General features: G+C 40.2%; 1 protein-coding gene across 1 annotated transcript in view; it reads right to left on the minus strand.

Moving 5' to 3' along the window:
* Positions 1–2,975: 2,975 nt before the first annotated feature.
* The window catches only part of rnaseh2b (ribonuclease H2, subunit B), a 43,356-nt gene continuing 19,147 nt past the window's right edge, over positions 2,976–27,184 (minus strand). The window contains 7 exon segments of the mRNA XM_072584523.1: positions 2,976–3,878; positions 10,874–10,994; positions 17,913–17,990; positions 18,849–18,897; positions 20,726–20,807; positions 24,957–25,062; positions 26,725–26,789. Of these exon segments, the coding sequence (XP_072440624.1) occupies positions 10,881–10,994; positions 17,913–17,990; positions 18,849–18,897; positions 20,726–20,807; positions 24,957–25,062; positions 26,725–26,789 (494 nt within the window). The 3' untranslated portion in view covers positions 2,976–3,878; positions 10,874–10,880.

Consider the following 27,184-nt stretch of genomic DNA (forward strand, 5'->3'; position numbering starts at 1 on the left):
AACCAGCTCTGTCATCACGCTTTAAAATTGGGTGGCATGGTGGCTCAGTGGTTAGTACTGCTACCTCATAGCATCAGGGGCCCTAGTGTGATTTCAGCTTTGGGTGACTGTCTGTGTGGAATGCACATGTTCTCCCCGTGTCTGCACATTTCCTCTGGGTTCCTTCCACGGTCCAAGGATATGCACGTTAGGTGGATTGGCCATGTTTAATTGCCCAAAGTGTCCAGGGGTTTACAGGCCACATGGATAAACCCTGGGAAATGCAGGGTTACAGGGATAGGGTAGAGGGCTGGCTCTAGGTGGGATGCTCTTCAGAGGGTCAATGTGTGGATTCAATGGCCTGAATGGCCTGCTTCCACACTGTAGGGATTCTAAGATTCTATGAAAATTGGGACTAATTCTTCCCTAGCTCCTTTATCATTTCATAACCTTCACCAACTCATTTATTTATACCGAACAATCTTCACCAACAATCTTCTTGCGCAGATAAAAAACACTACCATGAAATCACAGGAAGAAATCCATCAGCCCATAGTGCTCACACCAGTGCTTTGAGATAATTATTCAATTACTTCCGCCCCCTACTCGTTCCTTAAAGCAGGGCCCATTCTTCCCTGTTTACATACAGGTCGCATTCCATTTTAAATACATCGATTGAATCTGCTTCCATCAGCCTTGAGGTAGTGTATTCTATATCACAACAAATAGCTACACAAAAATATTCTCATTTGTTATCGTCATCAAAACATTAAAAGCTTTTATTTAAACTTAAAGCAAGTATGAAACAAAAATATATTCTCTAAAACTAATCATCCAATTTTACAGTACAGAAAGAGGTCACTGCTTAATCCATACCAACACAGCTCCTTTCCTCTGTCTGTACACCCGAAGTGATTTTTCTTTTAAAAATATTTATTCAGTTCCTCATTAAAGTTAATATGGATTCTACTGCAACACTGCATCCACATGGTACCAGTTTCAGGCAGGACTATTGGTAGAGACTATAACTCACCCTTAAAGGATATACTTGTTATGGACTGTGTGGAGCGTAGGTTTACTCGGCTCATACTGGGAATGGCAGGGCTGTCCAATGAGGGGAGATGGACTGGGCCTGGGATTACAAGGATGAAAGGGGATCCGATTGAAATGTATAAAGCCCTAATAATGCTGGAATAGACTACATGCAGGGAGGATGTTTCCCTGATTGGGGAGTCTACAACCAGGGAACATAGTCTTAGGATACAGGGTAGGCCATTTCGGACGGAGATCTGGAAACATTTATTCAGTCTTGGTGAACCTCTAGAGCTCTGTACTACAGAAGGCTGTGGAGGCCAAGTCACTAAATACATTCAGTAAAGAGAAACAATAAATATTTAGATTTTAAATGTATCAATGGGTATGAGATGAAAGTGAGAATATACCACTGAGACAAGGACCAGCTAAGACCATATTGAATGGTGGATCACGCTTGAATTACCTACTCCTGCTCTTAGTTTCTATAAACCTGGCAACCTTATTGGAAGGATGCTGTGAAAATTGAAAGAGTTCAGAAAAGATTTACAAGGATGCTGGCAGGGTTGGAGGGTTTGGCCTATAGGGTGAGGCTGAATAGGCTGGGGCTGTTTTCCCTGAAGCGTCAGAGACTGAGGGGTGACCTTATAGAGGTTTATTAAATCATGACGGGCATGGAAAGGATAAATAGACAAGGTCTTTTCCCTGGATTGGGAGTCCAGATCCAGAGGGCATAAGTTTAGGGTGAGACAGGTGAAAGATATAAAAGAGACCTAAGTGACAACATTTTCATGCAGAGGGTGGTACGCGCATGGAATGACCTGCCAGAGGAAGTGATGAAGGCTGGTACAATTACAACATTTAAAGGCATCTGGATGGGTACATGAATAGGAAGGGTTTAGTGGGATATGGGGCAATTACTGGCAAATGGGACTAGAATAATTTAGGATATATGTTTACCATGGATGAGTTGGACCGAAGGGTCTGTTTCCATGCTGTACATCTCTATGGCAACATGACCACCCAACTCCTGTACTCAATACTCTGACCAATAAAGGAAAGCATACCAAATGCCTTCTTCACTATCCTATCTACCTGTGACTCCACTTTCAAGGAGCTATGAACCTGCACTCCAAGGTCTCTTTGTTCAAAAACACTCCCAAGGACCTTACCATTAAGTGTATAAGTCCTGTTAAGATTTGCTTTTCCAAAATACAGTATCTCGCATTCATCTAAATTAAACACCACCTGCCACTTCTCAGTGCATTGGCCCATCTGATCAAGGTCCCATTGTAGTCTGAGGTAACCCTCTTTGCTGTCCACTATACCTCCAGTTTTGGTGTCATCTGCAAACTTCCTAACTATACCTCTTACGCTCACATCCAAATCATTTATATAAATGATGAAAAGTAGCGGACCCAGCACCGATCCTTGTGACACTCCACTGGTCACAGGTCTCCAGTCTGAAAAACAACCCTCCACCACCACCCTCTGTCTTCTACCTTTGAGCCAGTTCTGTATCCAAATGGCTAGTTCTCCCTGTAGTCCGTGAGATCTAATCTTGCTAACCAGTCTCCCATGGGGAGCCTTGCTGAACATCTTACTGAAGTCTATATAGATTACGTCTACCGTTCTGCCCTCATCAATCCTCTTTGTTACTTCTTCAAAAACTCAATCAAGTTTGTGAGACATGATTTCCCACGCACAAAGCCATGTTGACTATCCCTAATCAGTCCTTGCTTTCCAAATACATGTACATCCTGTCCCTCAGGATTCCCTCCAACAAGTTGTCCAGCACTGACATCAGGCTCACTGGTCTATAATTCCCCGTCTTGTCCTTACCACCCTTCTTAAACAGGAGTGTTGCTGAACAAAGAGACCTTGGAGTGTAGGTTCATAGCTCCTTGAAAGAAGAGTCACAGGTAGATAGGATAGTGAAGAAGGCGTTTGGAATGCTTTCCTTTATTGGTCAGAGTATTGAGTACAGGAGTGGGGAGGTCATGTTGCGGTTGTACAGGCCATTAGTTAGGTCACTGTTGGAATATTGTGTGCAATTCTGGTCTCCTTCCTATCGGAAAGATGTTGTGAAACTTGAAAGGGTTCAGAAAAGATTTACAAGGATGTTGCCAGGGTTGGAGGATTTGAGCTATAGGGAGAGGTTGAGTAGGCTGGGGCTATTTTCCTTGGAGCGTCGGAGGGTGAGGGGGGACCTTATAGAGGTTTATTAAATCATGAGGGGCATGGATAGGGTAATTAGACAAGGTCTGTTCCCTGGCTTGGGGGAGTGCAGAACTAGAGGGCATAGGTTTAGGCTGAGAGGGAAAAGATATAAAAGAGACCTAAGGGGCAACTTTGTCACGCAGAGGGTGGTGCGTGTATGGAATGAGCTGCCAGAGGATGTGGTGGAGGCTGGTACAATTGCAACATTTAAAAGGCATCTGGATGGGTATATGAATAGGAAGGGTTTGGAGGGATATGGGGTGGGTGCTGGCAGGTGGGACTAAATTGGGTTGGGATATCTGGTTGGCATGGTCAAGTTAGAACGAAGGGTCTGTTTCCGTGCTGTACATCTCTATGACTCTACGACACGACTACCACAGTTAGACAATGCAGCACTGTCACACATCAAGTGGTAGATCACTCAGAAAGTCAGAAAAATTGCTTCAACATTGAGAGGAAAACTGGAACGTGACAGTCAACAAGCCAGAGAACCAATGCTTTTAGGAAATCCTTCTGAAAGTGAAGAGTAACCAGAGAAATGACTCTGTCATTGCTTTTAGTCTGTTAATGCAGATTCTGTATCATATTAAAATCAATGCTTCAGCTCAGCATTGCACTTTCTTTTGAAGACGGCTCTGCACTGCCACCTAGAGGGAAACACAACAAACGTGAGAAGAATTAGCTGGAGACCACCGTTCAAAGCACCCCAATTAAAAAAAAAATTAGTGTTGACGAATTTTTGTGGTGACCTTCGAAACTATTTTACAGCAACGACTTATAATTGTATAACTCCCTTAAGATAGTATAATGACCCAAACAGCTTCACAGGAGCACATTCAGGACAACAATTGCCACATGGCTGTATAAGGAGATATTAGGACAGGTGACAAAAGCTCGGGGAAAAGACCTTGGTACAATGGAGCAACAGATACAGACTGTTGCCAAATACTACTACTTGGGAAAACTGGTGTTTCCTTTCAGAGATTCCAAAGGTGCTCTGAATTCTCAATTTTATAAGAACACAGCATTGAATGAGACTGAAAAGAAATCATTTCAGATCCTCAGGCATTCATCAGAGCTCGAAAACAGAATGCACAACTCACAACCACTGCCTCTCACTCAGTTTTTGCATGAAATGACTATCCAATTAATTAGGTTTTAAAAGATCATTATAAAGTAGAAAATGTAGACATGGAGGATAAGGGAGGTAACTCCAGAGCTTAAAAGTTGCATTCTAAAAAGAGTCCATATTACTGTAGTCCTCCTGTACTTGAGTCGTTACACTAATTCTATGATCTTGTTGTGTTCCCACATCCCTTCAACCACTAATCTTCTAGACAGACGTTCTAATAAAGTATAAAACCAAAAGGTATTGAGATTTAAAAACACAAATATCATCTAAGGGCAACACATAATATGGTAAATCAATACTTACAAGAAAATTAGTTTGCAGCAAAACTGACAAATCTAGACAGGCAAAGCCAATAGCGTGTATGTTAGTTTTTGGTTATTATAAGAGGTACCATCTGAGCACAGGAGAGACATTTTTAAAAGAACTGAGAGGCTGTGGAACGCATTGCTACAAATAGTACTTGAAACAAATAGTCTTCTGGCACTATTCCTGTAGACAATGACGACATGAAGATCAAAGCCAAAGGCTCTGAAATAGTACTTAAATACCAACATTTAAGAAGAGGTTAGAAAGTAGTTCAAGATTAGCGGTTGAAGGGCTGTAGGAACACAACAAAATCATAGAATTGGTGTTACTACTCAAGTAGAGGAGGATTACAGTAATATGGACTCTTTTTAGAATGCAACTTCTAAATTAATCCTTAGGAATGAAATGATTGAGGAAACCTCTGAGCACAATTTGCTGCCTGTATCGCTCAGTGTCTTTCAAAACAGAATTGTCTAGATACATGGAAGGGAAAAATGCAGAACTGGAACATAGAACATTACAGCACAGCACAGGCCCTCAATGTGCACTGACCTGTGGAACCAATCTGAAGCCTATCTAACCTACAATATTTCATTTTCATCTATATGTTTATCAATTGACTATTTAAATACCCTTAAACTTGGCAAGTCTACTACTGCTGCAGGCAGTGCGTTCCACGAACCTACTACTCTCTGAGTAAAGAAGCCACCTCTGACATCTGTCCTATATCTATTACCCCTCAAATTAAAGCTATGTCTCCTCATGCTAGTCATCACCATCTGAATAAAAAAGCTCTCACTGTCCACCCTATCCAACCCTCTGATCATCTTAAATGTCTCAATTAAGTCACCTCTCAACCTTCTCTCTAACGAAACAGCCAATTTCTGATCCAAGGTGCTAAATCACCCTCAAGCCATGCCTCCATATTTTATGCAATAGCCCATCGTGGGGCACCTTATCATATGCCTTACTGAAAACTATAGGTAAAAACAAGGACTGCAGATGTTGGAAACCAGAGTCTAGATTAGAGTGGTGCTGGAAAAGCACAGCAGGTCAGGCAGCATGCGAGGAGCAGGAAAATCGACGTTTCAGGCAAAAGCCCTTCATCAGGAATAGAGGCAGGGAGCCTGCAGATATACACCACATCAACCCCTTTACCCTCATTCACTTGTTTGGTCACCATCTCAAAGAACTCAATAAGATTTGTGAGGCACGAAAACCTTGTTGGCTATCCCTAATCAACTTATTCCTTGCTAGATGATTATAAATCCTTTCTCTTACAACCTTTTTCAACACTTTACCTACAACCAAAGTAAGGCTATAATTACCAGGGTTGTCTCCACTCCCCTTCTTGAACAAGGGAACAACATTTGCTATCCTCCAGTCTTCTGGCACTATTCCTGTAGACAATGACGACATGAAGATCAAAGCCAAAGGCTCTGAAATCTCCTCCCTGGCTTCCCAGGGAATCTTAGGATAAATCCCATCCGGCCCAGGGGAATTATCTATTTTCACACCTTCCAGAATTTCTAACACCTCCTCCTTGTGAACCTCAATCCCATCTAGTCTAGTAGCCTTTATCTCAGTATTCTCCTTGACAACATTGTCTTTTTCCAGTGTGAATACTGATGAAATAATATTCATTTAGCGCTTTCCCTACCTCCTCGGACTCCACACACAACTTCCCAATACTATCCTCGATTGGCCCTAATCCTTCTCTAGTCATTCTTTTATTCCTGATATACTTACAAACAGGATAGTCTACACCTGAACCAGAGTGGCACCAATATCCCGGGGGTATTTGCTAATGCTCTTCAGGAGGGTTTAAACTAATTCAGCAGGGAGATGGGAACTTAAATTGTTGTTCCAGTATTCTGGAGGTTGAGTGTAGTAAGGTCAGAAAGGAGGTTTCAAGGTTGCAAGAGTTCACCAGCAAGCAGGAAGGTTGTTTGAAATGTGTCTACTCCAACACCAAGAGCATCTGGAATAAGGTGGGTGAACTTGCAGCATGGGTTGGTACCTGGGACTTTGATGTTGTGGCCATTTCAGAGACCTGGATAGAGCAGGGACAGGAATTGCTGTTGCAGGTTCTGGGATTTAGATGTTTCAGTAAGAACAGAGAAGATGGTAAAAGAGGGAGAGATGGGGCATTGTTAGTCAAGGACAGTATTACGGTGGCAGAAAGGATATTTAAGGACTCGTCTACTGAGGTATTATGGGCTGAGGTTAGAAATAGGAGAGATCATCCTGTTAGGAGTTTTCTATAGGCCTCCGAATAGTTCCAGGGATGTAGAGGAAAGGATAGCAAAGACTATTCTGAATAGGAGCGAGAGTAACAGGGTAGTTGTTATGGGGGACTTTAACTTTCCAAATATTGACTGGAAATATAATAGTTCACGTACTTTAGATCAGTCAGTTTTTGTCCCATGTGTGCAGGATGACACAGTATGTAGACAAGCCAACAAGGAGCGAGGCCACACTGGACTTGGTACTGGGTAATGAACCTGGCCGAGTGTTAGATTTGGAGGTAGGTGAGCTCTTTGGTGATAGTGAACACAACTCGGTTGTGTTTACTTTAGAAATGGAAAGGGATAAGTATATAACTCAGGGCAAGAGTTATTGCTGGGGAAAGGTAATTATGGTGTGATTAGGCAAGATTTAGTATGCATAGGATGGGGAAGGAAACTGTAGGGGATGGGTACAATTGAAATATGGAGCTTATTTAAGGAACAGCTACTATGTGCCCTTGACAACCCGTTAGGCAGGGAGGAAGTGGTCGAGTAAGGGAGCTGTGGTTTACTAAAGAAGTTGAATTTCTTGTCAAGAGGAAGAAGGAGGCTTATGTTAGGATGAGATGTGAAGGCTCAGAGAGAGCTAAGAAGAGCCAGGAGGGGACATGAGAGGTCATTGGCAAATATGATCAAGGAAAATCCTCAAGCTTTCTAAAGGTATATCAGGAATAAAAGAATGACTAGAGAAAGATTAGGGCCAATCAAAGATAGTAGCGTGAAGCTGTGCATGGTGTCGGAGGAGATTGGGGAAGACAACGCAGTCCTTTTTTCACTAGCCTAAAGTTGGTCATTGTTATAACTTACTCACCCTTGCTGCATCGAGTAATAATAAGGTTTTTCTGTTCCTTCTGAATGTTTCTAATACAGTTCAACAATACAAAAACATGGCTGCTCTTCCATTTGAGGACTGAGACTTATCCCTGATCCACACCTTTGGAATTGTTACCAAAGTTGATAAAAAGCCTTTGTCTTATGCCTGGAATTACACCGGTTCCTCTCTTTTGATCATCCCCATTATTCTTATTCCCTTGTGGTCTTGAGATGTGGCATTTGGTTTGAGGTTTTGCTGTAAACGGAATTTGAGTTTTTAGCCTTTGGCACATATCTCTGTCTGCTGGCAAATATACATTACCCAAGGGGGTTATGCTGTACATCAATGAAACTGATCACTCCTCGCAGTCCCTAACATTTTGTGGTTTTCACTACTCTACCAGCTTCTTCAGAGAGACAGCAAACTAACGTTTGGAGTCTGGATGACTCATCATCAGAGCTGTGATGAAAGGTCATTTAAATTTGAAAAGTTACTTTACTCTCTCTCCATGGATGCTGCCTGACCCGCTGTGATTCCCAGCACTTTTTGTTTTCAGTACAGATTTCAACGTCTGCAGTAATTTGGCCTGACCAGCTTCTTCTCTGGAATATGGACGAGAAGCAGAACTAATAATTATACAATCCATGCCAGATTCTGTTATGAACTTTTTAAAGCTTTCATTCACCACACTATTATCTGAAACAATGTCATCTGGAATCCCATTTGTGAAAAAGATTTTCTTCAGTAAGTTTATCAAGTCTCTGCTGTCATTGTGTGAGATGGTTAATTTCTTGCCACCATGATCAAATATGCTTTCTCTTGTAAATCAAAGAGATTGAAAGTGCGCGAGGGAAAAATTTGATCGTTGTGGTCCCTGTAAACACTGACAGAATAGGCAGGATAAGCAAAGAGGTTCTGCTTGGTCAGTATAATGATCTAGGCACCAAATTAAGAAGAGAACTCAAAGGCAATAATCTCTGGATTTGGCAATTTGAGGTTCAGTGCCAGACTACCCAAAATATATGTATTCCAGTGAGAAGGGAGCGTTTGAAGGGGTTCAACATCATCCATGGTCAACCAAAACACTTAAAGATAGTGTCAAACTTAAAGAAAAAGCATATCTTTGTGCAATGACAGGTAGCAGGTTAGAAGACTGGATGGAATAGAAAGAATACAGAATGACTAAAACATTAATGAGGAAAATATTAAGAGTACAAGAGAAAGCTAAAAATGTTAGATCCAATTGTTACAGAATTAATACCACAACACTTAGAAAGGTTCATGGTAATCAGGCAATACAGGAAAATCACACTTAACCTAATGTACTTTGGATAAGTAACACAGGGCTGTGGATAAGGAAGAATTGGGAAATATACTGTACATGGTTTTCCAAAAGGCATTATCAGATACCACATCAAAGGTTATTACAGAACTTTTAAGGGCTCTTAGTAAAGGGGGTTTACATATTGACGTGGATAGAAGATTGTTTCCTATTGGCTAGCCAGTCAGCATAAATGCATCATTTCCCGATTGGCAAGATGTAATAAGCAGTTGCCACAGGGATCACTGCAAAACTTTAAAACATTTTACAATTTATATGAACAATTTGGATGAAGGGGACCAATATATGGTTGCTAGGTTTGCTGATGACAAAGATAAATAGTGGCTAAGAGTACATAAGGAGATTACAAAATAATATAGACAGGTTAACATTTCAGGCGTTTGGACGGGTACATGGACAGGAAAGGTTCAGAGGGATATGGGCAAAACACAACCAAATAGGAAACGTTCAGTTTAGGAAACCTGGTTAGCATGGACGATTATGGCCAAAAGGCCTGGGAGTCTATAATAGAAAAAGCAAGAGGCCAAGGAGACTGCAAATGGAGTGTAACACAGGAAATCATGAGATTGTCCATTTTGGCAGGAAAAATTAAAAACAACATTATCTAAAGGATTCGAGATTGTCAAGTTCTGAGATGCAATGGCCAGAGGAACTAGGTGTACAAGGAATTATAAAAGTTTAGCTTGCAAGTACAATTTGTAACTAGGAAAGTGAATAATGTTATCATTTATTGCAAGATGAATTGGACGGAAAACATTGGGAGGTTATACTTCAGTTATACAGATAGTGGTAGAGTCCCGTACACAGTTTTGGTCAACTCATTTAATAGGAGTGAGCACATGCGTTGCAAGGAATTCAGAAAAGGGTTATTAGACTAATCCTAAAATGAATGTGCTGCCTTATGATGAAAGGCTTCACAGGCTAGGCTTGTCTCCACTGTGTTTAGAAAAATAAGGCACAACATGATTGAAAGCTACAAGATGGCTTCAGAAGGTAGATCAAAAAAAGGGATGTTTCCTCATGTGAGAATCTAGAGCTACTATCTCATAGTCTGGAAAACAGAGAATATAGGAATGTGGGTGGTGGTGGGTATATCATGCTATTTCGAAAACAGGGGCACTTATATCCAATTTTCCAATAACCAATACTTTTTTTTAAAATGTACTCAATCACTGGTAAACGCTACTACACCAGCAGCTCAAACAGGTGGATAAATATTCAACCAATAAGAGGAGGAGAACTGAGTATCAGCTCAACATAAACAATGGATGGGAGTGACTATTGGCAACGCATTGGGAAAGCTTCAATGAATGGGAGTGGATCATTTGGTAATGGAACCCACCCATCATAATCAGGATATTCTTGAAAATGCAGTAAAACTGAAGATTTATCAGAAATTATGCAAATTCACTGTCACAAAAATGGGCGAGTGGTTCCTGGGAGCAAAGTGCTCCAGTTGTCGGACTTCAAAACAGTAAGGTAAGGTGAAAACCCAGTTTATAATCATACGCTATGACTGACAGAGAGTTACAATGAGATTACGTGAGACACTTCAAAAGACATGAATATTTTAATACTATATAATCAAATCACTAAGAAGGGGCTTTGTGTATATAAATCTGCCTGAGCTAGAATATCGTAAAATTTAGGTAATAATAATAAACCAGTCTCTATTATTTTCAAATACAAAAATGCCAGGCGCTGCAATAATTTACAAAACATTTTTTAAATTTTATTTAAAACATACAAGAAATATTCACCAAAACATTATGTAGATTTTGTAGCTGCTTTGTTCTTTGAGGCAAAGAAAGCCGATATATTTTTCATTCCACTCTTGTCAACCTTTGCCAAAGATTTTTGTGCAGCTGTCATCTTGGAGGGCTGAGGAGAAAAAGCAACAGTCAGTACTACAATAAAAAACAAACTGCAGCACTTAAGTTACATATTTAAAGCTCCTTCTTTTAAAAAAAAGCATTGTGCTCAGAATAATGTTGATTTTATTTATCGAATTGCACCAAACAGCTGATGCTGGGCACTGGCTTTCTGGGTCAGTTGAAGTGTTCTGCATAACACAGCTCTTGGAAATATTTGCTATAGCACGTACTGCAGAACTGACCATTCCAATCCGGTCACCCCATCCATTTTCTACATCATTTTATACTCTCCCCTTTCAAATACTTAACTCCCTTCTACAAAGTTACAGGAAGGTATCTGCCATAATAGCCAACAATGAGAAAGCTTTGAATGCTCTTCCTGCACTGTTTGCAAAAGGAAAATTCTCATTGATAAACCTAGTCTCTGTCTTCTCGGTTAAGATTTTGGCAAAGAAAATAATTCAATATTTGGCCTCTTCAAATCTGACATAGTTTTCGAAAACTATATTTAACCTCCTTTAACTTTCTATTACAAAGGAATTTTTAAACCACTTTTCCCCCTTCTGTTCAAACTTTCATTCTTGTGAGTCGTCACTGTCATCTTTTTATGGCGATCATTTCCTAGATTTCCCCACAATAGAAGAGGGGTTCTGTGTAGCTACTCTAACAAATTCCTACAATATACTGCCTTAAATATTCTAAACTCACTGTAACACAACCATAGTTTCTGCAACCTACCTTCACAATTTAACCCTTTCAGCTATATTATCATTCCAGGACAATACTACTGAACATACTCCATGTTCTTTTATACCACTGGGAAGTGATGGCCAATACATCATCCATTTTACCTCGTTACATTTTCAGTCCAGGTTTCCAGGAAATTGATCAAAGATGACAGAGGCCTTCAAAACCCATTCTCTCAATCATCTCATTTCTTTCCTGATGACCGTTCATGTTATACCCCATCATAGTTTCAAACAACTCTCACAATCATACAAGTCATAACTTGATGATCTGATCTTTATTGAACAAGAGGGTTTAGAATCTGTAATTTATTGCAGGGGTGTTATCAATTTTTAATGTGGTATGAAAGCAGTCCAAGAATGGAATTTGAAATTAAGGAGGATGAAAATGAAAAGTCCTGAAGCATTATATCCTCAGGGTAATATTTAGGAGCATCACAGGCAGGTAGTTGGATGACACCGAGGCCATTCATTCCTTTGTGCTTATGCTGGCTCTTTGTAAGAGCTATTCATTACTTTTACATCCCTGTATTTCTCCCCCACCCCAACAGGTCTTGATTCTTTCAGTCTCACTGATATAAATACACTATTCACTTTTGAAATGAATATTTGAAACTTTTGAAACTGAATATGCTTCCAGCATGTCTTGTGACAGTGGTAGAATCCATACCTCTGGGTCAGAAGGTCTGGGTTGAAGTCCCATTTGCCCGAGGGGTCTGTTAAAATGTGGCTCGACAGATAGAATAAAAATAAATTACAACTTGCTTCCACCTGTTCAGGCAACAATAATCCCTGACCACAACTATTTCATACGCAATGTTTTGTTTTACTGATGTCACCTCCACTTCTTTTAACCCACCACCTTAAAACCAATGTTCTCTGATCTGACCAATCTGTCACTGCTTGCTCAAATCCATTTAGGATTTTCAATACATCTTTCAAATTTCCTCCCAAGTCCAGAAGGTTGAGAACAACTCCGGTTTCTCTAGTCTCTGTATATAACTGAGGGCGCCTTCCCAGTACCATTTCAGTGGAGATTTTCTCCAAAGCCTGAATGTATTGTGTTCAGAACAGAGCAAAGGTGAGGCCTGACCAGAGTTCTTTATTTTTTTAAAAAAAGAAAAGCTTTCGCTTATTTCCTTACTTTATCCACTCTTATGCCACTTTAATAATGCAAAGAATCCCACTTGCTTTTATAACAGAGGTCTGCTGCTACATTCAAAAATTTGCTTGCAAACATCCTCAAGCATGTCTGTGCCTGTACCATTTAGTTTATATTGCCTCTCGTTGTTCAGACTTTATCACTTTACAATCCTTTATTAAATCAGGTCTCCCACCGCCCTCCCATTCTGATTCTCTACATCCTTATAAATCTATTACTACCCTCTTCATTGCTTGCTACATTTTCCAAGTTCTGTATCAAATGCAAACTTTGAACATATTTCCTTTTTACCCATGTCTACTTCATTACTATACATCAAAAAGACCAGTGGCCCTGCTTTCAGCTTCTGAAGAAGGTTGAACTCTGGTTTACAAAGTTCTGCTTTCTGTCCCATAGCCAATCTTCCAGTCACACTGCCATCGTCTCTTTAATCCACGGCAGGGCGAGCCTTTTTGGCTTGAGGCCCACATCTAGCTCTGGCAAAGGTGCCATAAATGGTCACGAATTGAAGCATGCGTGATCAAACAAAGATGACAATTTTACTTTTCGCATTCAACAAGCACTGAGGGAAAACTGCAGCATTGGGTGTTTGTTGATTTTAACCAAATGAATATGTTGTTTCTGTTGGAAAAAATTTATATATCTAAAACTTTTCGGTGGACTGCACTACATAAAAATGTGCTCATTTAGAGTCAGAGATGTATAGCACGGAAACACCCTTAGCTCCAACTCGTTCATGTCGACCAGATATTCCAACCCAATCTAGTCCCTCCTGCCAGTACTTGGCCCATAGCCCTCCAAACCCTTCCTATTCATATGCCGATTCATATATCAAGATGCCTTTTAAATGTTGCAATTGCACTAACCTCCACCACTCCCTCTGGCAGCTCATTCCATACACGCACCACCCTCCGCAGGAAAAATTTGCCCCTTAAGTCCCTTTTAAATCTTTCCCCTCTCACCCTAAACATATGCCCTGTAGTGCTGGCCTCCCCCAGCCCAGGGAAAAGATCTTGTCTATTTACCCTATCCATGCCCCTCATGATTTTACAAATCTCTCTAAGGTCACCCCTCAGCCTCTGATGTTCCAGGGAAAACAATCCCATCCTATTCAGCCTCACCCTATAGCTCAAACCCTCCAACCCTGACAACATCCTTGTAAATATTTTCTGAACCCCTTCAAGTTTGACGACATCCTTCCTGTAGCAGGGAGACCAGAATTGCACACAATATTCCTGACCAACGTCAACATGACCTCCCGAATCCTCTGATCAGTAAAGAAAAGCATACCAAACACCTCTTCACTATCCTATCTACCTGCAAATTTACTTTCAAAGAACCATGAACCTGCACTCCAAGATCTGTTTGTTCAGCAACACTCCCCAGGACCTTACCATTAAGTGTAAAAGTCCCGCCCTGATTTGCCTTTCCAACATGCAGCATCTCACATTTATCTAAATTAAACTCCATCTCCACTCCTTGGCCCACTGACCCAACTGATCAAGATCCTATTCTTCGCTGTCCATTATACCTCCAATTCTGGTGTTACCTGCAAACGTACTGACTATACCTCCTAATGTTCACATCCAAATCATTTACATAAATTCCTAGATAACGTCTTTGCATTTAAATATTCTTAGCTTTGCTGACTCATCAGTAATTCTCCACTTGACTAACAATTATCAAAATTTATTCCAAGTGCTAAATTAAGTTTTCATAGAAATAAACATAAAATCTTATTGTACCATACCTTCATAATGACACATTACAATAATGAAACCAAGCCTACTCCCTATTTCAGGCACTTCTTGCTTAATATGAACAATGCAGGTTGTCAGCCCTCTTTACAATGGCTTCAAGGACCAATGTAATTCTTGTTGTAAAAATACGGAATAAATTAGCTTTGACATTGGTCAGCTATCTGGGATCTATAGTAAGATTTGATGTATTTCAGCACAGAAAATGTTTGATCACGCACATTGGTGAAGCCAAACTAAATAAGGAATTTCTGTATCATCTGGCAGATATTTGGGATCCTAGTTTCATGTACAGAGGTGTGAAACTCACAGTTTTTCTAAAGGTGGAAGGGTACCAAAGATCAATAAATCCAACTTCTAATTCTGGAAGTTCTTCCACAATCGAGTGACAGCATGGTTAGTACCAGCTCTTCTCCACCATCACAGAATCAAACAAAATTCGCCGTGCAGGGCACTTAACATTTTGCTGTACTTTGTGACTTAAGCAGCACTTTTAAATATTTGTGTTGCAGCATGAGCAAACTTGAATCTCTTCATTTATTTTGACAGCATGATCGACTTGACTTTGAAAACAGTGGATTACAACTTGTTTATGAACATATTCTTGAACTGCGGCTTCACTTTACACTAGTTTAAATGTGCCAAGTTATCCACACAAAAGGTCACGTACCCAGATGCAATTCCAGAAAATTATTTTCTTGCTCCTGCAGCTCCAAGGATGTGCAAATTGTGCAGATATCACATACTCAAGGAGGAAATGATGTTTAAGCACCCTCACTCTTCTGCAGTTCACCATTTCCACCATGGTGACAACAATATGATCGGATTCAGGACATCTTTCAGAAGGGAACTCTCATGTAGAATTTAATGTATAAAAATGTATCTCTTTCTGAGGGTAGTGTTCTTTTACTTTGTCTTCATTTTAAAAAGAAAATCCAGGATTGCAAGTAAACATGCGATCCATCTGAAGTTGCTTTTTTTTAAATGAAAGCTCATATTTCCTGAGGGGATGAAATAATGTCATTGTGCAACATCCCACATGGGGGCATTGCAGATTGCTTTTGTTTGGCTATGAAAACTGTTCCCCTCAACGTAGAAGGCAAGAAAAGTGAAATAAAATCTATCAACATATAAAAGTGAAATAACTCCAACATCTATAGTACTGCCTCATAATCAGATGTTCAATCCCATTCATCAGTTTAGTTGCCCTTCACTGCAGCCACTCCAATTATATTTAAAGTAGAGTCCAGGACTGTGTCTGGTACTCCAGTTGGGGCTCCATATAAATTATCACCACTTTTAGACTCTTCTTCTGGCAATACAGCCCAATAGCTTATTTGTTGCTGCACACTATCTGGCTAGCTTTAGTAACCTAGTTCCTAAAGCCTCCAAAACCTGCTCCACTGCCATTCTCCTCTTTGTGGGTGAGAAGATCCTCTTTAGTATCTACTGGCATTAACCATCACCACCCCGCAGCCAACACACTCCCTAGCCTAAGCTTTCCACAATTTATTTCATCTTTTGCAACTTCGGACATGGGTATCGGCAGACAACTTGTGACACATTGAAAGAGATAATTAGTAGGTTTCAAATTTAGAACATTTCAAGTCGATATGCCAATTCAGTCCTGGGTGACCTCTTAATGTTTAAAGATTGCATTTCCGACTTTTGTTAGCCATCATTGTCCAAGAGCTGAGATTATGCAGATCACCGTTTTACCAAAAAAAAACGTGGCTACAACTTAGCTTGCAGAAAACTTTATGCAGGATTGTATTGTACTTTTAAAGTCTGCTGTTTTCCTTTATAAGCTCCTACTCCTAAATATCATGAGTTTTACAAATTCTTTAAGAGATTGCAAACCATTTGAATAGAGTTTGAATTTAAAACTGGTCAATGACCAATGGACTCATTGGTTCAGGTACTCATACTAATTGATTCCAGACTCAGCACTGACTGGAAAGGGAACCTGGGATCTTTGTTGATATTTTCTAAGAATCCAGTGTCAGACAAAGTCCACAAGGATTTATGAAAGAGACATCATGCCTGACTACTGGGAGTTTTCTTTTAAAAAGAGAACACTAGTAGAGTAAAGAAGTGAGAATCAATGGGATGTGGTGTTCTTAGATTCTCAGAAGACTTCTGATAAAGGCCCTAGTAAGAGGTTAGTGTGCAAGTTTAAAGCACATGGAATTGGGGGGTAATATATTGGCATGGACTGATAATTAGTTAGCAAATAACAGAGAAAGAATAAATGGGTAACTTTTAGAATGGAAGGTAGTGACTAGTGGGACACCACAAGAATCAGTGCTTGGGCTCCAGTTAGTCACTATTTATATCACAATTCAGAAGAAGGAATCAAATGTAATATTTACAAGTTTGATAATGCCACAGAACTAGTGAAATTGAGAAGGTTGAAGGTGAAGTAAAGAATTCAAGGTGACTTAGACACATTTGTGTGAGTTGGTGAAGATACGACTGATGCAGTATAACACGGAGAAGTGTAATGTTGCCCACTTCAGTAAGGCAAACAAATGGCAGAGTATTATTTAAATGGTGAGAGATTGGGAGATGTTGATGTACAAAGGGACCTGGGTGCCTTTGTTCAATGGTCATTGGAAGCAAGAATCAGGTACATCAAGCAGCTGAAGTGTCATCGAGACTCAAAACATTAGCTTGCTTTCTCTCCATGGATGCGGCCTGACCCACTGTGATCTCATTGACTGCTTGCAGGGATGATGTCCTCTCCCTGGCTGTGAGAGAGTAGGGGGTGGTGGTAGTGATCTACCATGCTGTTAGGTTACGCAGTAGACCATTTTTGACTGAGATGAGGAGAAACAACTTCATGCAGAAGATGGTGGTGAATCTGTGGAATATGCCACTGCAACAGACTGTGGAGGTCAAGTTACTGAATATATTTAAGAAAATGATTGACATCTCTATAATGCCTTGAAATCGATGGGTATATGGAGAGAGATGGGATATGTTGTTGAGAAACAGGATTAGCTAGTAATCATACCTCAGGAAGTAGCAGACTTGATGAGCTGAATAGCTTATTCTTCAATTTTCTACTTTTTTTTAAGGGAAAGGAATCTAGGAATTTGGACGGTGTTGCTCAGTAGTGCACAGTAGCTTCTCAAAGCAGACAGAATACATTCTAATGTGTCTAAGATACTTGAGATTCAACTTGCTTTCAGATCCTGATGTTAAATGCAGTTAAAACAATAACACAGCTGAGAGTGCAAAATGAGGAAGCCCCTCACCTTTTTCTCTTTGGAATCGGAGTTGAACTTGGTATAGTCCTCTTCAGCCTCCACTGGTTTGTCAGATATTTTCCTTTTCTGTAATGGCAGTTTGAGGTTTTTGTTCAACAAGTTGTGCCACATTGACATGATGCGAGCTTCAATTCAGGAAAAGAAAAGCTCTTTGCCAAAACAATCTCTAAAACATGCGATGGCTGTATTTCAGACAATTCATGCCTCAGCAAACTCTGAGCAGATATTCAATGAAACAGTCTCACAGACAGAAGTCTTGTCTACACAACCAGCAATAGCTTACAATGAAGCAGTGCTTTTTCCTGCTGTGGAAACCACTTTTTCCTCCTCCAAACAACTCAAATTGGTGTTATACAAGAACATAAGATCAGCAGTGCGCAAGCAACCTCTTCAAATGCTTACAAAAATCCTTCAATACTTAAATATTGAGCACTAAATTTTACCATAATATGGTCATTACCAAACATTTCAGTCACAGTTACATCAGTATAGGGATGAATGTTTTTTAAAAATAGGGAACAGTTCTAGTGTTTGTGCTAGTCAGAGATTTCTCATTTACATACTACTGGGCACATTTTCTATTAATGCTAGTCAGAAAGTAAATTTGTTACACAGTGGGGAACACAATCTTTAATACTCATGAAAAGGAGTGTAGGAAACAGATCCTTTTATGGATATTTTCACAAACAAGTGAAGTAAGAGACCAGACCACACTTCTCTGCAGCCTTTTTCCATTGTATGTTAATTCACCAGCAGTTTAGCTGTATTTGTATCATGGGGGTAGATTTGGTATTGGTGCCTTTACTTGTTCAGATGTCATGAACTTAGGAAATGAAGGAGTGAGAAAATAAAAGATACTACTGTAGGATTTTTATAAAATGCCTTCAACAGTAAAAACAGTGACTAAAAAAAACAGAAACAAACCTTTGATGGTGGCTCACCCACTGCCGTTTTTGTTGGAACAGCTGGTAACCTAACAAACAGAAATATAAATATTAATATAAAAGCAAATACACAGATGTTGCAAATATTAACACCATGTGTGCAGCTGTAGTTTAAAGGTGGTTTAGCAGTTTTGTTAAAGCAAGAATTAAACAAACCATCTTTCCTGATTTCTGGATGTCTCAAAGAGCTTCACAGTTGGTCAATTTAAGACATTAGTGCAGTTATTATTCTAAAACAGGAAACTTTGGAAATACTTAGCTGGCCTGGTAGCATCTGTGAAGTTGGAAAGAGAGTTCATTTTTCACGTCTGTGATGTTCCGTCAGAATGCACCACAGTGCTGAAACATCAAATCTGTCGCTGCATTTACAGACACTGCCAGACCTGCTTGAGTATTTCCAGCACTATTTGTCTCTAATTCAGATTCTATCACCCACAACATCTGTTTTTGCATCTCAAGTGACACCCAACATGACTGAATGTAGCAAGATATCCCTCCTCATAACTCATGAGCTGCTTACAGTCTTTAATGGCATTGATCCAATCATCCTCTTTCCAATAAATTTCCATTAATATCCAGCTGGGCTAGACTGCACTCATTTAGTTCCATGCTCTCAATCTAGTCATACCATAGAATTAAATAGCTTCTCTTTGTGCTATCAAACTGCCACTCTTGGGGGTCCACCAAGGACTTATCCTTACTGTCACCAATTTCTCATCTACATGGTGTCCCTCAGTATCATCTAAAAACATAATTTTAGTTTTCAGTGTAGGTGGATGGTACCTAGCATGAACCCACCACTGTCATTCTCAATCCTTCCACTGTCCTGGGTCTGCCATCAGCTTGTCTGACATCTAGTATTGGATAAGCAGAAATTTCCTCCTATTAAATTTTGAGGAATAAAAACTACAGTCTTTGGCTCCCACGAGAAACTCAATTTCCGAACCTTGTCCTGGCAATTGTTTGAAGGCCATGGTTGTGTGTCCTATCCCAAAATGGCTCAGACCACACATTTTACCATCACAATGACTGTCTACTTCGACCACTGGAACATTACTTGGCTATATCATGGTCTCAATAAAGCTGCTGCTGCAAATATTAACTGTGCCTCTTAACTTTAACTGCTACTGGAGAGGTTTCCTCCTCCATAAATTAGAGCTCCTCAAAAACAATGTTGCCTTCCTCCCAGTTTACACCGAGGTCTGCTCGCGATCACCAAGGTTTGTTGGCCTAGACTACTTCACAGTCCGCAAATGCCTTAAAACTTTCATCCTTGTTTTCACTTATCTCCAGGGCTTCCCAATCCCCAGCTCTTTAACTCTCTCCTGCCCTAAACCACTCCAAGATCTCTGTGCTCCTCTCCCCACCCCCACCCCCAGTAAATCTCTGGGTTTTTTTTCAATAATATCACTACTGGCAGCTGTCCTTCAGCTGTATGTGTTGCAGGCTCAGGAACTCTCTCTATAAATCTTTCCACTGCTCATCACCACCTCTAAAATGCTGCTCGAAACTGACCTCTTTGCCAAGCTTTGGTCGTCTGTCTTACTGTTGACTTTGTCAGAGTTTGTTGACATAGCCCTATGAGACAGATTTCAACATCCAAGGTGCTATTTAAACCTACGATGTAGGTCCAACACTTACTGTACCTTCCAGAACAGTACAATAAGTTATAGGTGGCGCCTTTATAATTGACAATGGTTTACCCAAGCAAATGTGTACATTGAAGGTGGTGGTGAATGTTTTCTATTAGCATAACAATCAAATTAGCAGCCAACTTGTTTTTGAAGAAATAAATTCATGGTGTAAAGACTGAATAATGTTTAACCATATATCAATGCTTTACTCTTTGATACTTACTCCAAGAACTTGCGTAGCTCTATGCTTAGATCTGCAGGAATATAATCTGACAGCAAACCATGCGCGTAACGTAAGTAATCCTCTGAAGAAAACAAAATCAGATCAATATTCAGACAAAATATTCAAAAAAGGTGATGTCACAACACAGAGCAGAAATAGGAGCAAATTACAAGCAGATAATTAATTCATCAATCGGGTTTTTGGTGGTTAGCGTTAGTTTAGTGGATTATTTTGATTCTTGATTAGCATATTCAGTAGTTGTTAGGGGTTCTATTTTTAAAAGAGGTTTGTGATTTTGAGTTGTTGTCAGCACAAGTAACACAGTCTAGAGGCCTAAATAACAACAAAGAAAACCACGTTTGGAAGAACCAGTAGCTGACATGGCAGGAAAACTGAATCCAATCTCGTGCATATCCTGTTCAAAGGAGGAACTCCAGAACTGGTGTCCTGAAAAACTAGACACAGGGATGCTGCCTGAACTGCTGTGCTCTTCCAGCACCACTAATCCAGCACATGAAGTGCTGCCAGCTGCTGCAATGGGACCTAGCACTGCTGAGCTTGAGAGGTGTCTGACATCATTACTGTGGACTTGGGAAGGTGAGAGTTAGGTGGGAAGTGTATATCAGAAGATGGTTATGCAGCAGCTATTGAGAATTCAGGAGGAGATAGCGTTTGATTCCCAGGCAGACGAGAAGAGATCATCTTCCTGAAATCACCATCTCAGGTGCCGGGCTGCAGCCAATTGCATTCATTCCACATGATATGAAAAAATGGTGCGTGCACAGGAGACTGCTAGGGTTCGAGACATCAACAACATCCTGGCTTGACCAAACATGGACAAACAAGGGGAGTTTGAGAAGTCAAGTGCAAACTGTTGCCATTGACATCCATGATGTGGAGGAACCGGTGTCCGACTGGGGTGAACAAAGTTAAAAATCACACAACACAGGGTTATAGTCCAACAGGTTTAGTTGGAAGTACCAGCTTTCAGAGCGCTGCTCCTCCATCCTGACAAAGGAGTGGCGCTCCAAAAGACACTGACATCAAAACAGCATTTGACTGAATATGGCATCAAGAAGTCTGACCGATATCAAAGTCAACACAAACCATTGGAAAAACTCTAACATGAAGGAAAACAGTTGTGTTTACTGGACATTAATAATCTAAGTTTCAGAATAACACTGCAGTAGCTCCTAAGGGCAGTTTCCAAGGTCCAGCGATTTTCAGCTGTTCCCTCCATCATAAAATTAAAAAAGTGATCATATTGCTGATGATTATAGTGTTCAGTTTCATTCATAATTCTTCAGATAATAAAGCAGTCTGTCTGCATAACACCTGAGCAACATTCAGGTTTCAGATAATAAATGGCAAGCAATATTTGTGCCAAAAATGACCTTTTCCAGCTGAGGGAGCTCTCTCTGCTTCCTCATTACACTTAATGCCATTATTGTCACGGAATCCCTCACCATCAATATCCTGGTTTACTAATGACCAGACATTTAACTAGACCAGAGATTTAGACACTGATTACAAGATCAGCTCAGAGGCTGGTAATTCTGTGATGAGTCATAACTCTTACTTCCCAAAGCCTGTCCATCATCTACAAGAGAGAAACAAGATGGAACACTCTATTTTAAGCACAGCTCCAACACTACCATCTTAAACATTCAATCCATCCACCATCATTACATCATATGATCAAAACCTATCAAGAACCAGGAGCACACGTGTGCAAGCCATTCAGTGGACAAAGCCCGCTCTGCCATTTGAGAAGATGATGGCAGATCTGATTGGAGCTGTGAATTTACTTTGCTGCTTGTTCCTAGAAACAACAAACTTCCTTCTTAATCAAAAGTGTGAACATATTTCCAAGATTGAGTTAGAAAGTAAACCACTGCTCTCTGTTTTCGAGATATCCAAAGTAAAAATCCGGAGAAGGAACTCTGTGTCATCACCTTAAATAGTATTCCCTGGTTCAGCAATTCCCCACAAGAGGAAACAGTCTCCCATCATCTGGATCCAGCCCCCATCAAGTATGTTATGTATTTCAATAACATGACCACATACTTTTCTAAGTTTCAACAAGTGAAGCCACTGACCTGCTCAATCTTCCCTCATTACCTCTTCACCCGAGGAATCAGGGGAGTAAACCAACTGCCTTCAATGATACTAACTGCTCCCCTCCCACCCCCAAGTAAAAGGGATCAGTTCTGTGCACAGTACTCCAAATGCTTTTTCTCAACAATTGCAAATTTTAACTGGTTACTGTTTGTGGATAAAAGGCCAAATGCCATTTCTCTTTTTAATTTCATGCTGTGTCTATGTGCTAACCTATTGTGGGGTATTTAGAGACTCCCAGATTGCTTCATACTGAAGCACTCTGCAAACTCTGTCCATTTAAAAATAATATTCTACTCCTCTACTCTTCCTGGTAAACATCACATTATCCCACTCCATCTGCCAGCTTCTTTCCCACACATCGAACCAGTTGTGAGCCTCATCACAACTCGCTTTCCTAAATTTTCTTTGTACTGCAAGCAAATTTGTCCACAAAACAGTGCATCTGAATTGTGTACAATCTACATGCTTACTTGCCACGACATCTTCCAAATCCATGATCTCCACCATACAGATGGACAAGGACAGTGGATGCACAGAACAGTGTCATCTGCAGGTTTCCCCTCAAAGTCACTTGTGATCTTGATCCACATCACTGTTTATACATTGCCTCTGGGTCAAAACCCTGCATCTCCTTCCTCAACAGCACTCACCACACAGACTGTAGCAGTTCAAGGTGACTTGACACCACCTTAGCAAGAACAATTAGGATGGCAATGAACATTGGCCTAGTTTCCTCGCAGCTGCACAGCCATTTGCCAGTTTGAAAGTGGTGTTGCTTTACGTTATCACTTGTATAGCTACGCAAAAATATTTGAAGTAGGCAATGCACTTAAACAAACTGCCCACTCAATCAAAAAAAGTACATTGTTTATATGCATTTCTTGAGCGAATAAGAAAAATTGGAAGTGCCTGAAATGAAACAAGAAGTTGGAGTAGGATATGGCATCACAATGATGGTAAAGGGAAAAACAAGAGGAGCTAGAAAGATACCCGTGAGAAAATGTTGAAAACCTTTAACATTATTCTCATGCTTTTGACTCTATTTTTAACCGGCTTCTAAAGATACGAAATCATTCCTTTTGGCCTCTCAATCAAGCTACTAACTTTGCATTCCTGTCATCTGTGCCACAGTCACTGGATAACTTGACAGCCATCCAATGATTTAAAACAACATCTGCATCAATGCCTACTTTCAAGCTCAAACGAAGGTTTAAAACCATTCAAATTTCCATACATCAATAGAACTAGTCCTTCTATTATTTTCTACAAACACAACTCAGCTTTCAGTCTTAGTGTAACTGGCAACAAATGCAGTACTGGTCTTTGCAAAAAATCAAGAAGGATGGTTCAAACTGGACAATTAGGAAGTAAATAAACACAGTTGAATTTATATGGCTTCCCATAGCACATTTAAAGGCTTTATTTGGGCTTGAATGTAAGCATTTGACATTGAAATAAAGAAGTATGGGGAACTCTTGTGGCACTTAAGTGTATGCACATCTTCAAAGAGGGTATAAGAGCAGAATTATCAGAACAAATTTGTCATTCTGTAGGAATTCTATGATTGTTGTTCACCCCCTAGCCCTCCCCCAAGAGATCTTTACCTTCTGCTCATCTCTACTTTCCACCAAAACTTTCCACTGACCCCCTCCACACACCCCAAGATTCCTGTGTTGTCTACGTGAATGCCCACTCTTCTACCTCCCCCCACCCCACCACCTTCTCCCTTCACAGTGCACTTCTCTGCCACGTGTCATTTGCCTTGTTGGAGCTCATAGTCATTGGGTGGATTCTCATCTGCTGGCTTGGATTGGTCATCCTGATTAACTGAGCTGACCAAGAAGACAGCTCTCCTTTCTATACCCAGTGATTTCTGTGTTCCACACCATTTTTAGCAGCTAACCAACAACCAGAATAGCAGAGCACAACAATAAAAAAAAGCTAAAATTCCATAGTACACATCATGAACATGAGTATTCAACTCACACGACCAACAGTATCGATTACTCATTCTTCATTCATCAAAACTATAACTTGATTAATGCACTGTTTCATCCATTATTTCAACCAAAAAAAAAATTAGTATATTAATCAACATATACATACTAACCTTCAGTCACTTCTGTAACTGGTTTATTTCTGATCAGCATACTGGACTGCACACCTCCACCAACAGAAATACTGGTGTTCTTCAGTGCTTTGACAGTCTGCTCAGCCTGTTTGGAACAAGAAACACAACCAAAGCATCGTAAGGTTCCACGAAGAGTGTGGGCTAACTTAAAGGCCAAGTGAACGTAAATGCTTAAACTCTGTATAATCACTACTGCAAATAAAACAAAGAAAAGCACAAATAACATCAAAGTAATGCAGATGATAAACATCTGAAATAAAAGCAATCAATAACAAAGATTCTTGGCTGAGAAAAATATTCTTCTGCATTTACCCTGCTGTAAGAATAAAAGATATTTAAAAGCTAACCTTGGCAGACTGAATCCTACACCATAAAAGAATATTCCAAAATCATTTCTCCACTGAATACAATCAGATCACTATTCCCAATGCAACCTATAGGATACAGTCAATACTTTTCCAAACAAACTTAACCAACTGCACCAGGGGGGAAATCACAGAACACACAGGAAATTAATATTAAAGCAAACCTTTCAAACAAGCAAGATACTAAATTTGGTGCCTTTCAGGGTGTGCAATGCCTGGAATTTCTATAAGGAAGGAGGCGTTGCTGTTTCTGTTTCTGGCCATGCAGAGTAAGTGGTAACAATAATCTCGAAAAAAAAATGCAGAGATCAAGTTCGAAGTGACAAATGGTAAGCAAGAAGCAATCAGTGTTAACTTTTCAATTCAATTACTTTTCTACAGTTTCAAACAGTCGGGACTGGACTCAAAACATTAACAGATTTTCTCTTTCCTCAAATTCTGCCAGCCCTGCTGAGTTTCTCCAGCATTCTCTGTGTTTGTTTAAGTGCCCATTTACAGGAAGACTTGGACAACGTCCATAATTGGCTGATTTGTGGCAAGTAACATTTACGTTGCAAAAGTGGTAGACACTGACCATTTCCAACAGGAGAGAGTCTACCCATTGTTCATTGATATTAAATAGCATTATCGTCATTTTATCCCCCACTATCAACAGCACGGGGGTAACCACTAACCAGAAACAGAACTAGACCAGGCATACGAATACCATGGCCAGGAATCCTGCAGCAAATATGTTACCTCCAGCCTCACCAAAGCCTGTCTAACTCTACAAGGTGCATGTTGGAAGGATTATGACATGCTGCCCATTTGTCTAAATGGTTGCAAATTGAACAACACTGTAGAGTTTCAACATTATCCAGGACAACACAGTCTGCTTCATTGACACCCCAACTACAATCTTCAACATTGAATCCTTTCACCTCCACAGTGTCAGCAATGTATATTGTCTATATAATGCACTACAGCAACTCTCAAAGGCTCCTTTGATAGCAACTTCCAAACTGCCATGACCTCCACAGCCAAAAGAGAACAAAAGCAGCAGCCATAGGGGAGTAGCACTACCTGCGCCTTCTCCTCCAAACCATTCACCATCCCGATTATTGGTGTCCCTTCTCTATTGCTGGATCAAAATCCTGAAAATCCCCAACTTACAGCAGAGTGGGTGTATTTACTCCTCAAAGATAAGAGTTGTTCACGAAGGCAGCTCACCACCAGTATTTTGGGACAGTTAGGGACGGACAATGAATGCAGGCTTAGCCAGCAACATCTCCAACCCATGAACAAATTAAAAATCAAAACTGATAGTTCTAGCCTTGAGCCTGTCAAAAGTAATGCATGTGACCATTTATATAGAAATTTAACTTACATAATGAAAAGGTTACCTTTTTCTTTAGCCACCCAAGTGTTTTCTCTTGATTATATTTATAAAACTTCCGATTACCAATTTCTGAAGGTTAAAGGAAGAAAGGCTATAAATGAATTAGTAATTGGGTACCATGCCATTAGAAGACGATTGCAAATATGTCAACAAAACCTATTTCCATTGACAAAAATCAACATGTCCAGGACAAAGCTTGCTCCATGAACAAGTTGACTACCTGCCCGTGTTCAGCACTCACGTGGTGTTTGTAACTGCCTGAAGTAATTATTTGCCAACAGGTAGATCCCTCCCATGTGAGTCACGAATCTCAATTGTCACCGCACACGAGGCCATTCAGCCCATCATATCGGCACTGGCTTTCTAAGTGAGTAATTCAGTTTGTGCTATTCCCCTCCCTTGCCCTGAGAACATTCCTCCTTTTTTGGATAACAGTTTAATTTTGTTTTGGCTGCTTCAGTTGA

This window comes from Chiloscyllium punctatum, chromosome 15, assembly GCF_047496795.1.
Source record: "Chiloscyllium punctatum isolate Juve2018m chromosome 15, sChiPun1.3, whole genome shotgun sequence".
Classification (NCBI taxonomy): domain Eukaryota; kingdom Metazoa; phylum Chordata; class Chondrichthyes; order Orectolobiformes; family Hemiscylliidae; genus Chiloscyllium; species Chiloscyllium punctatum.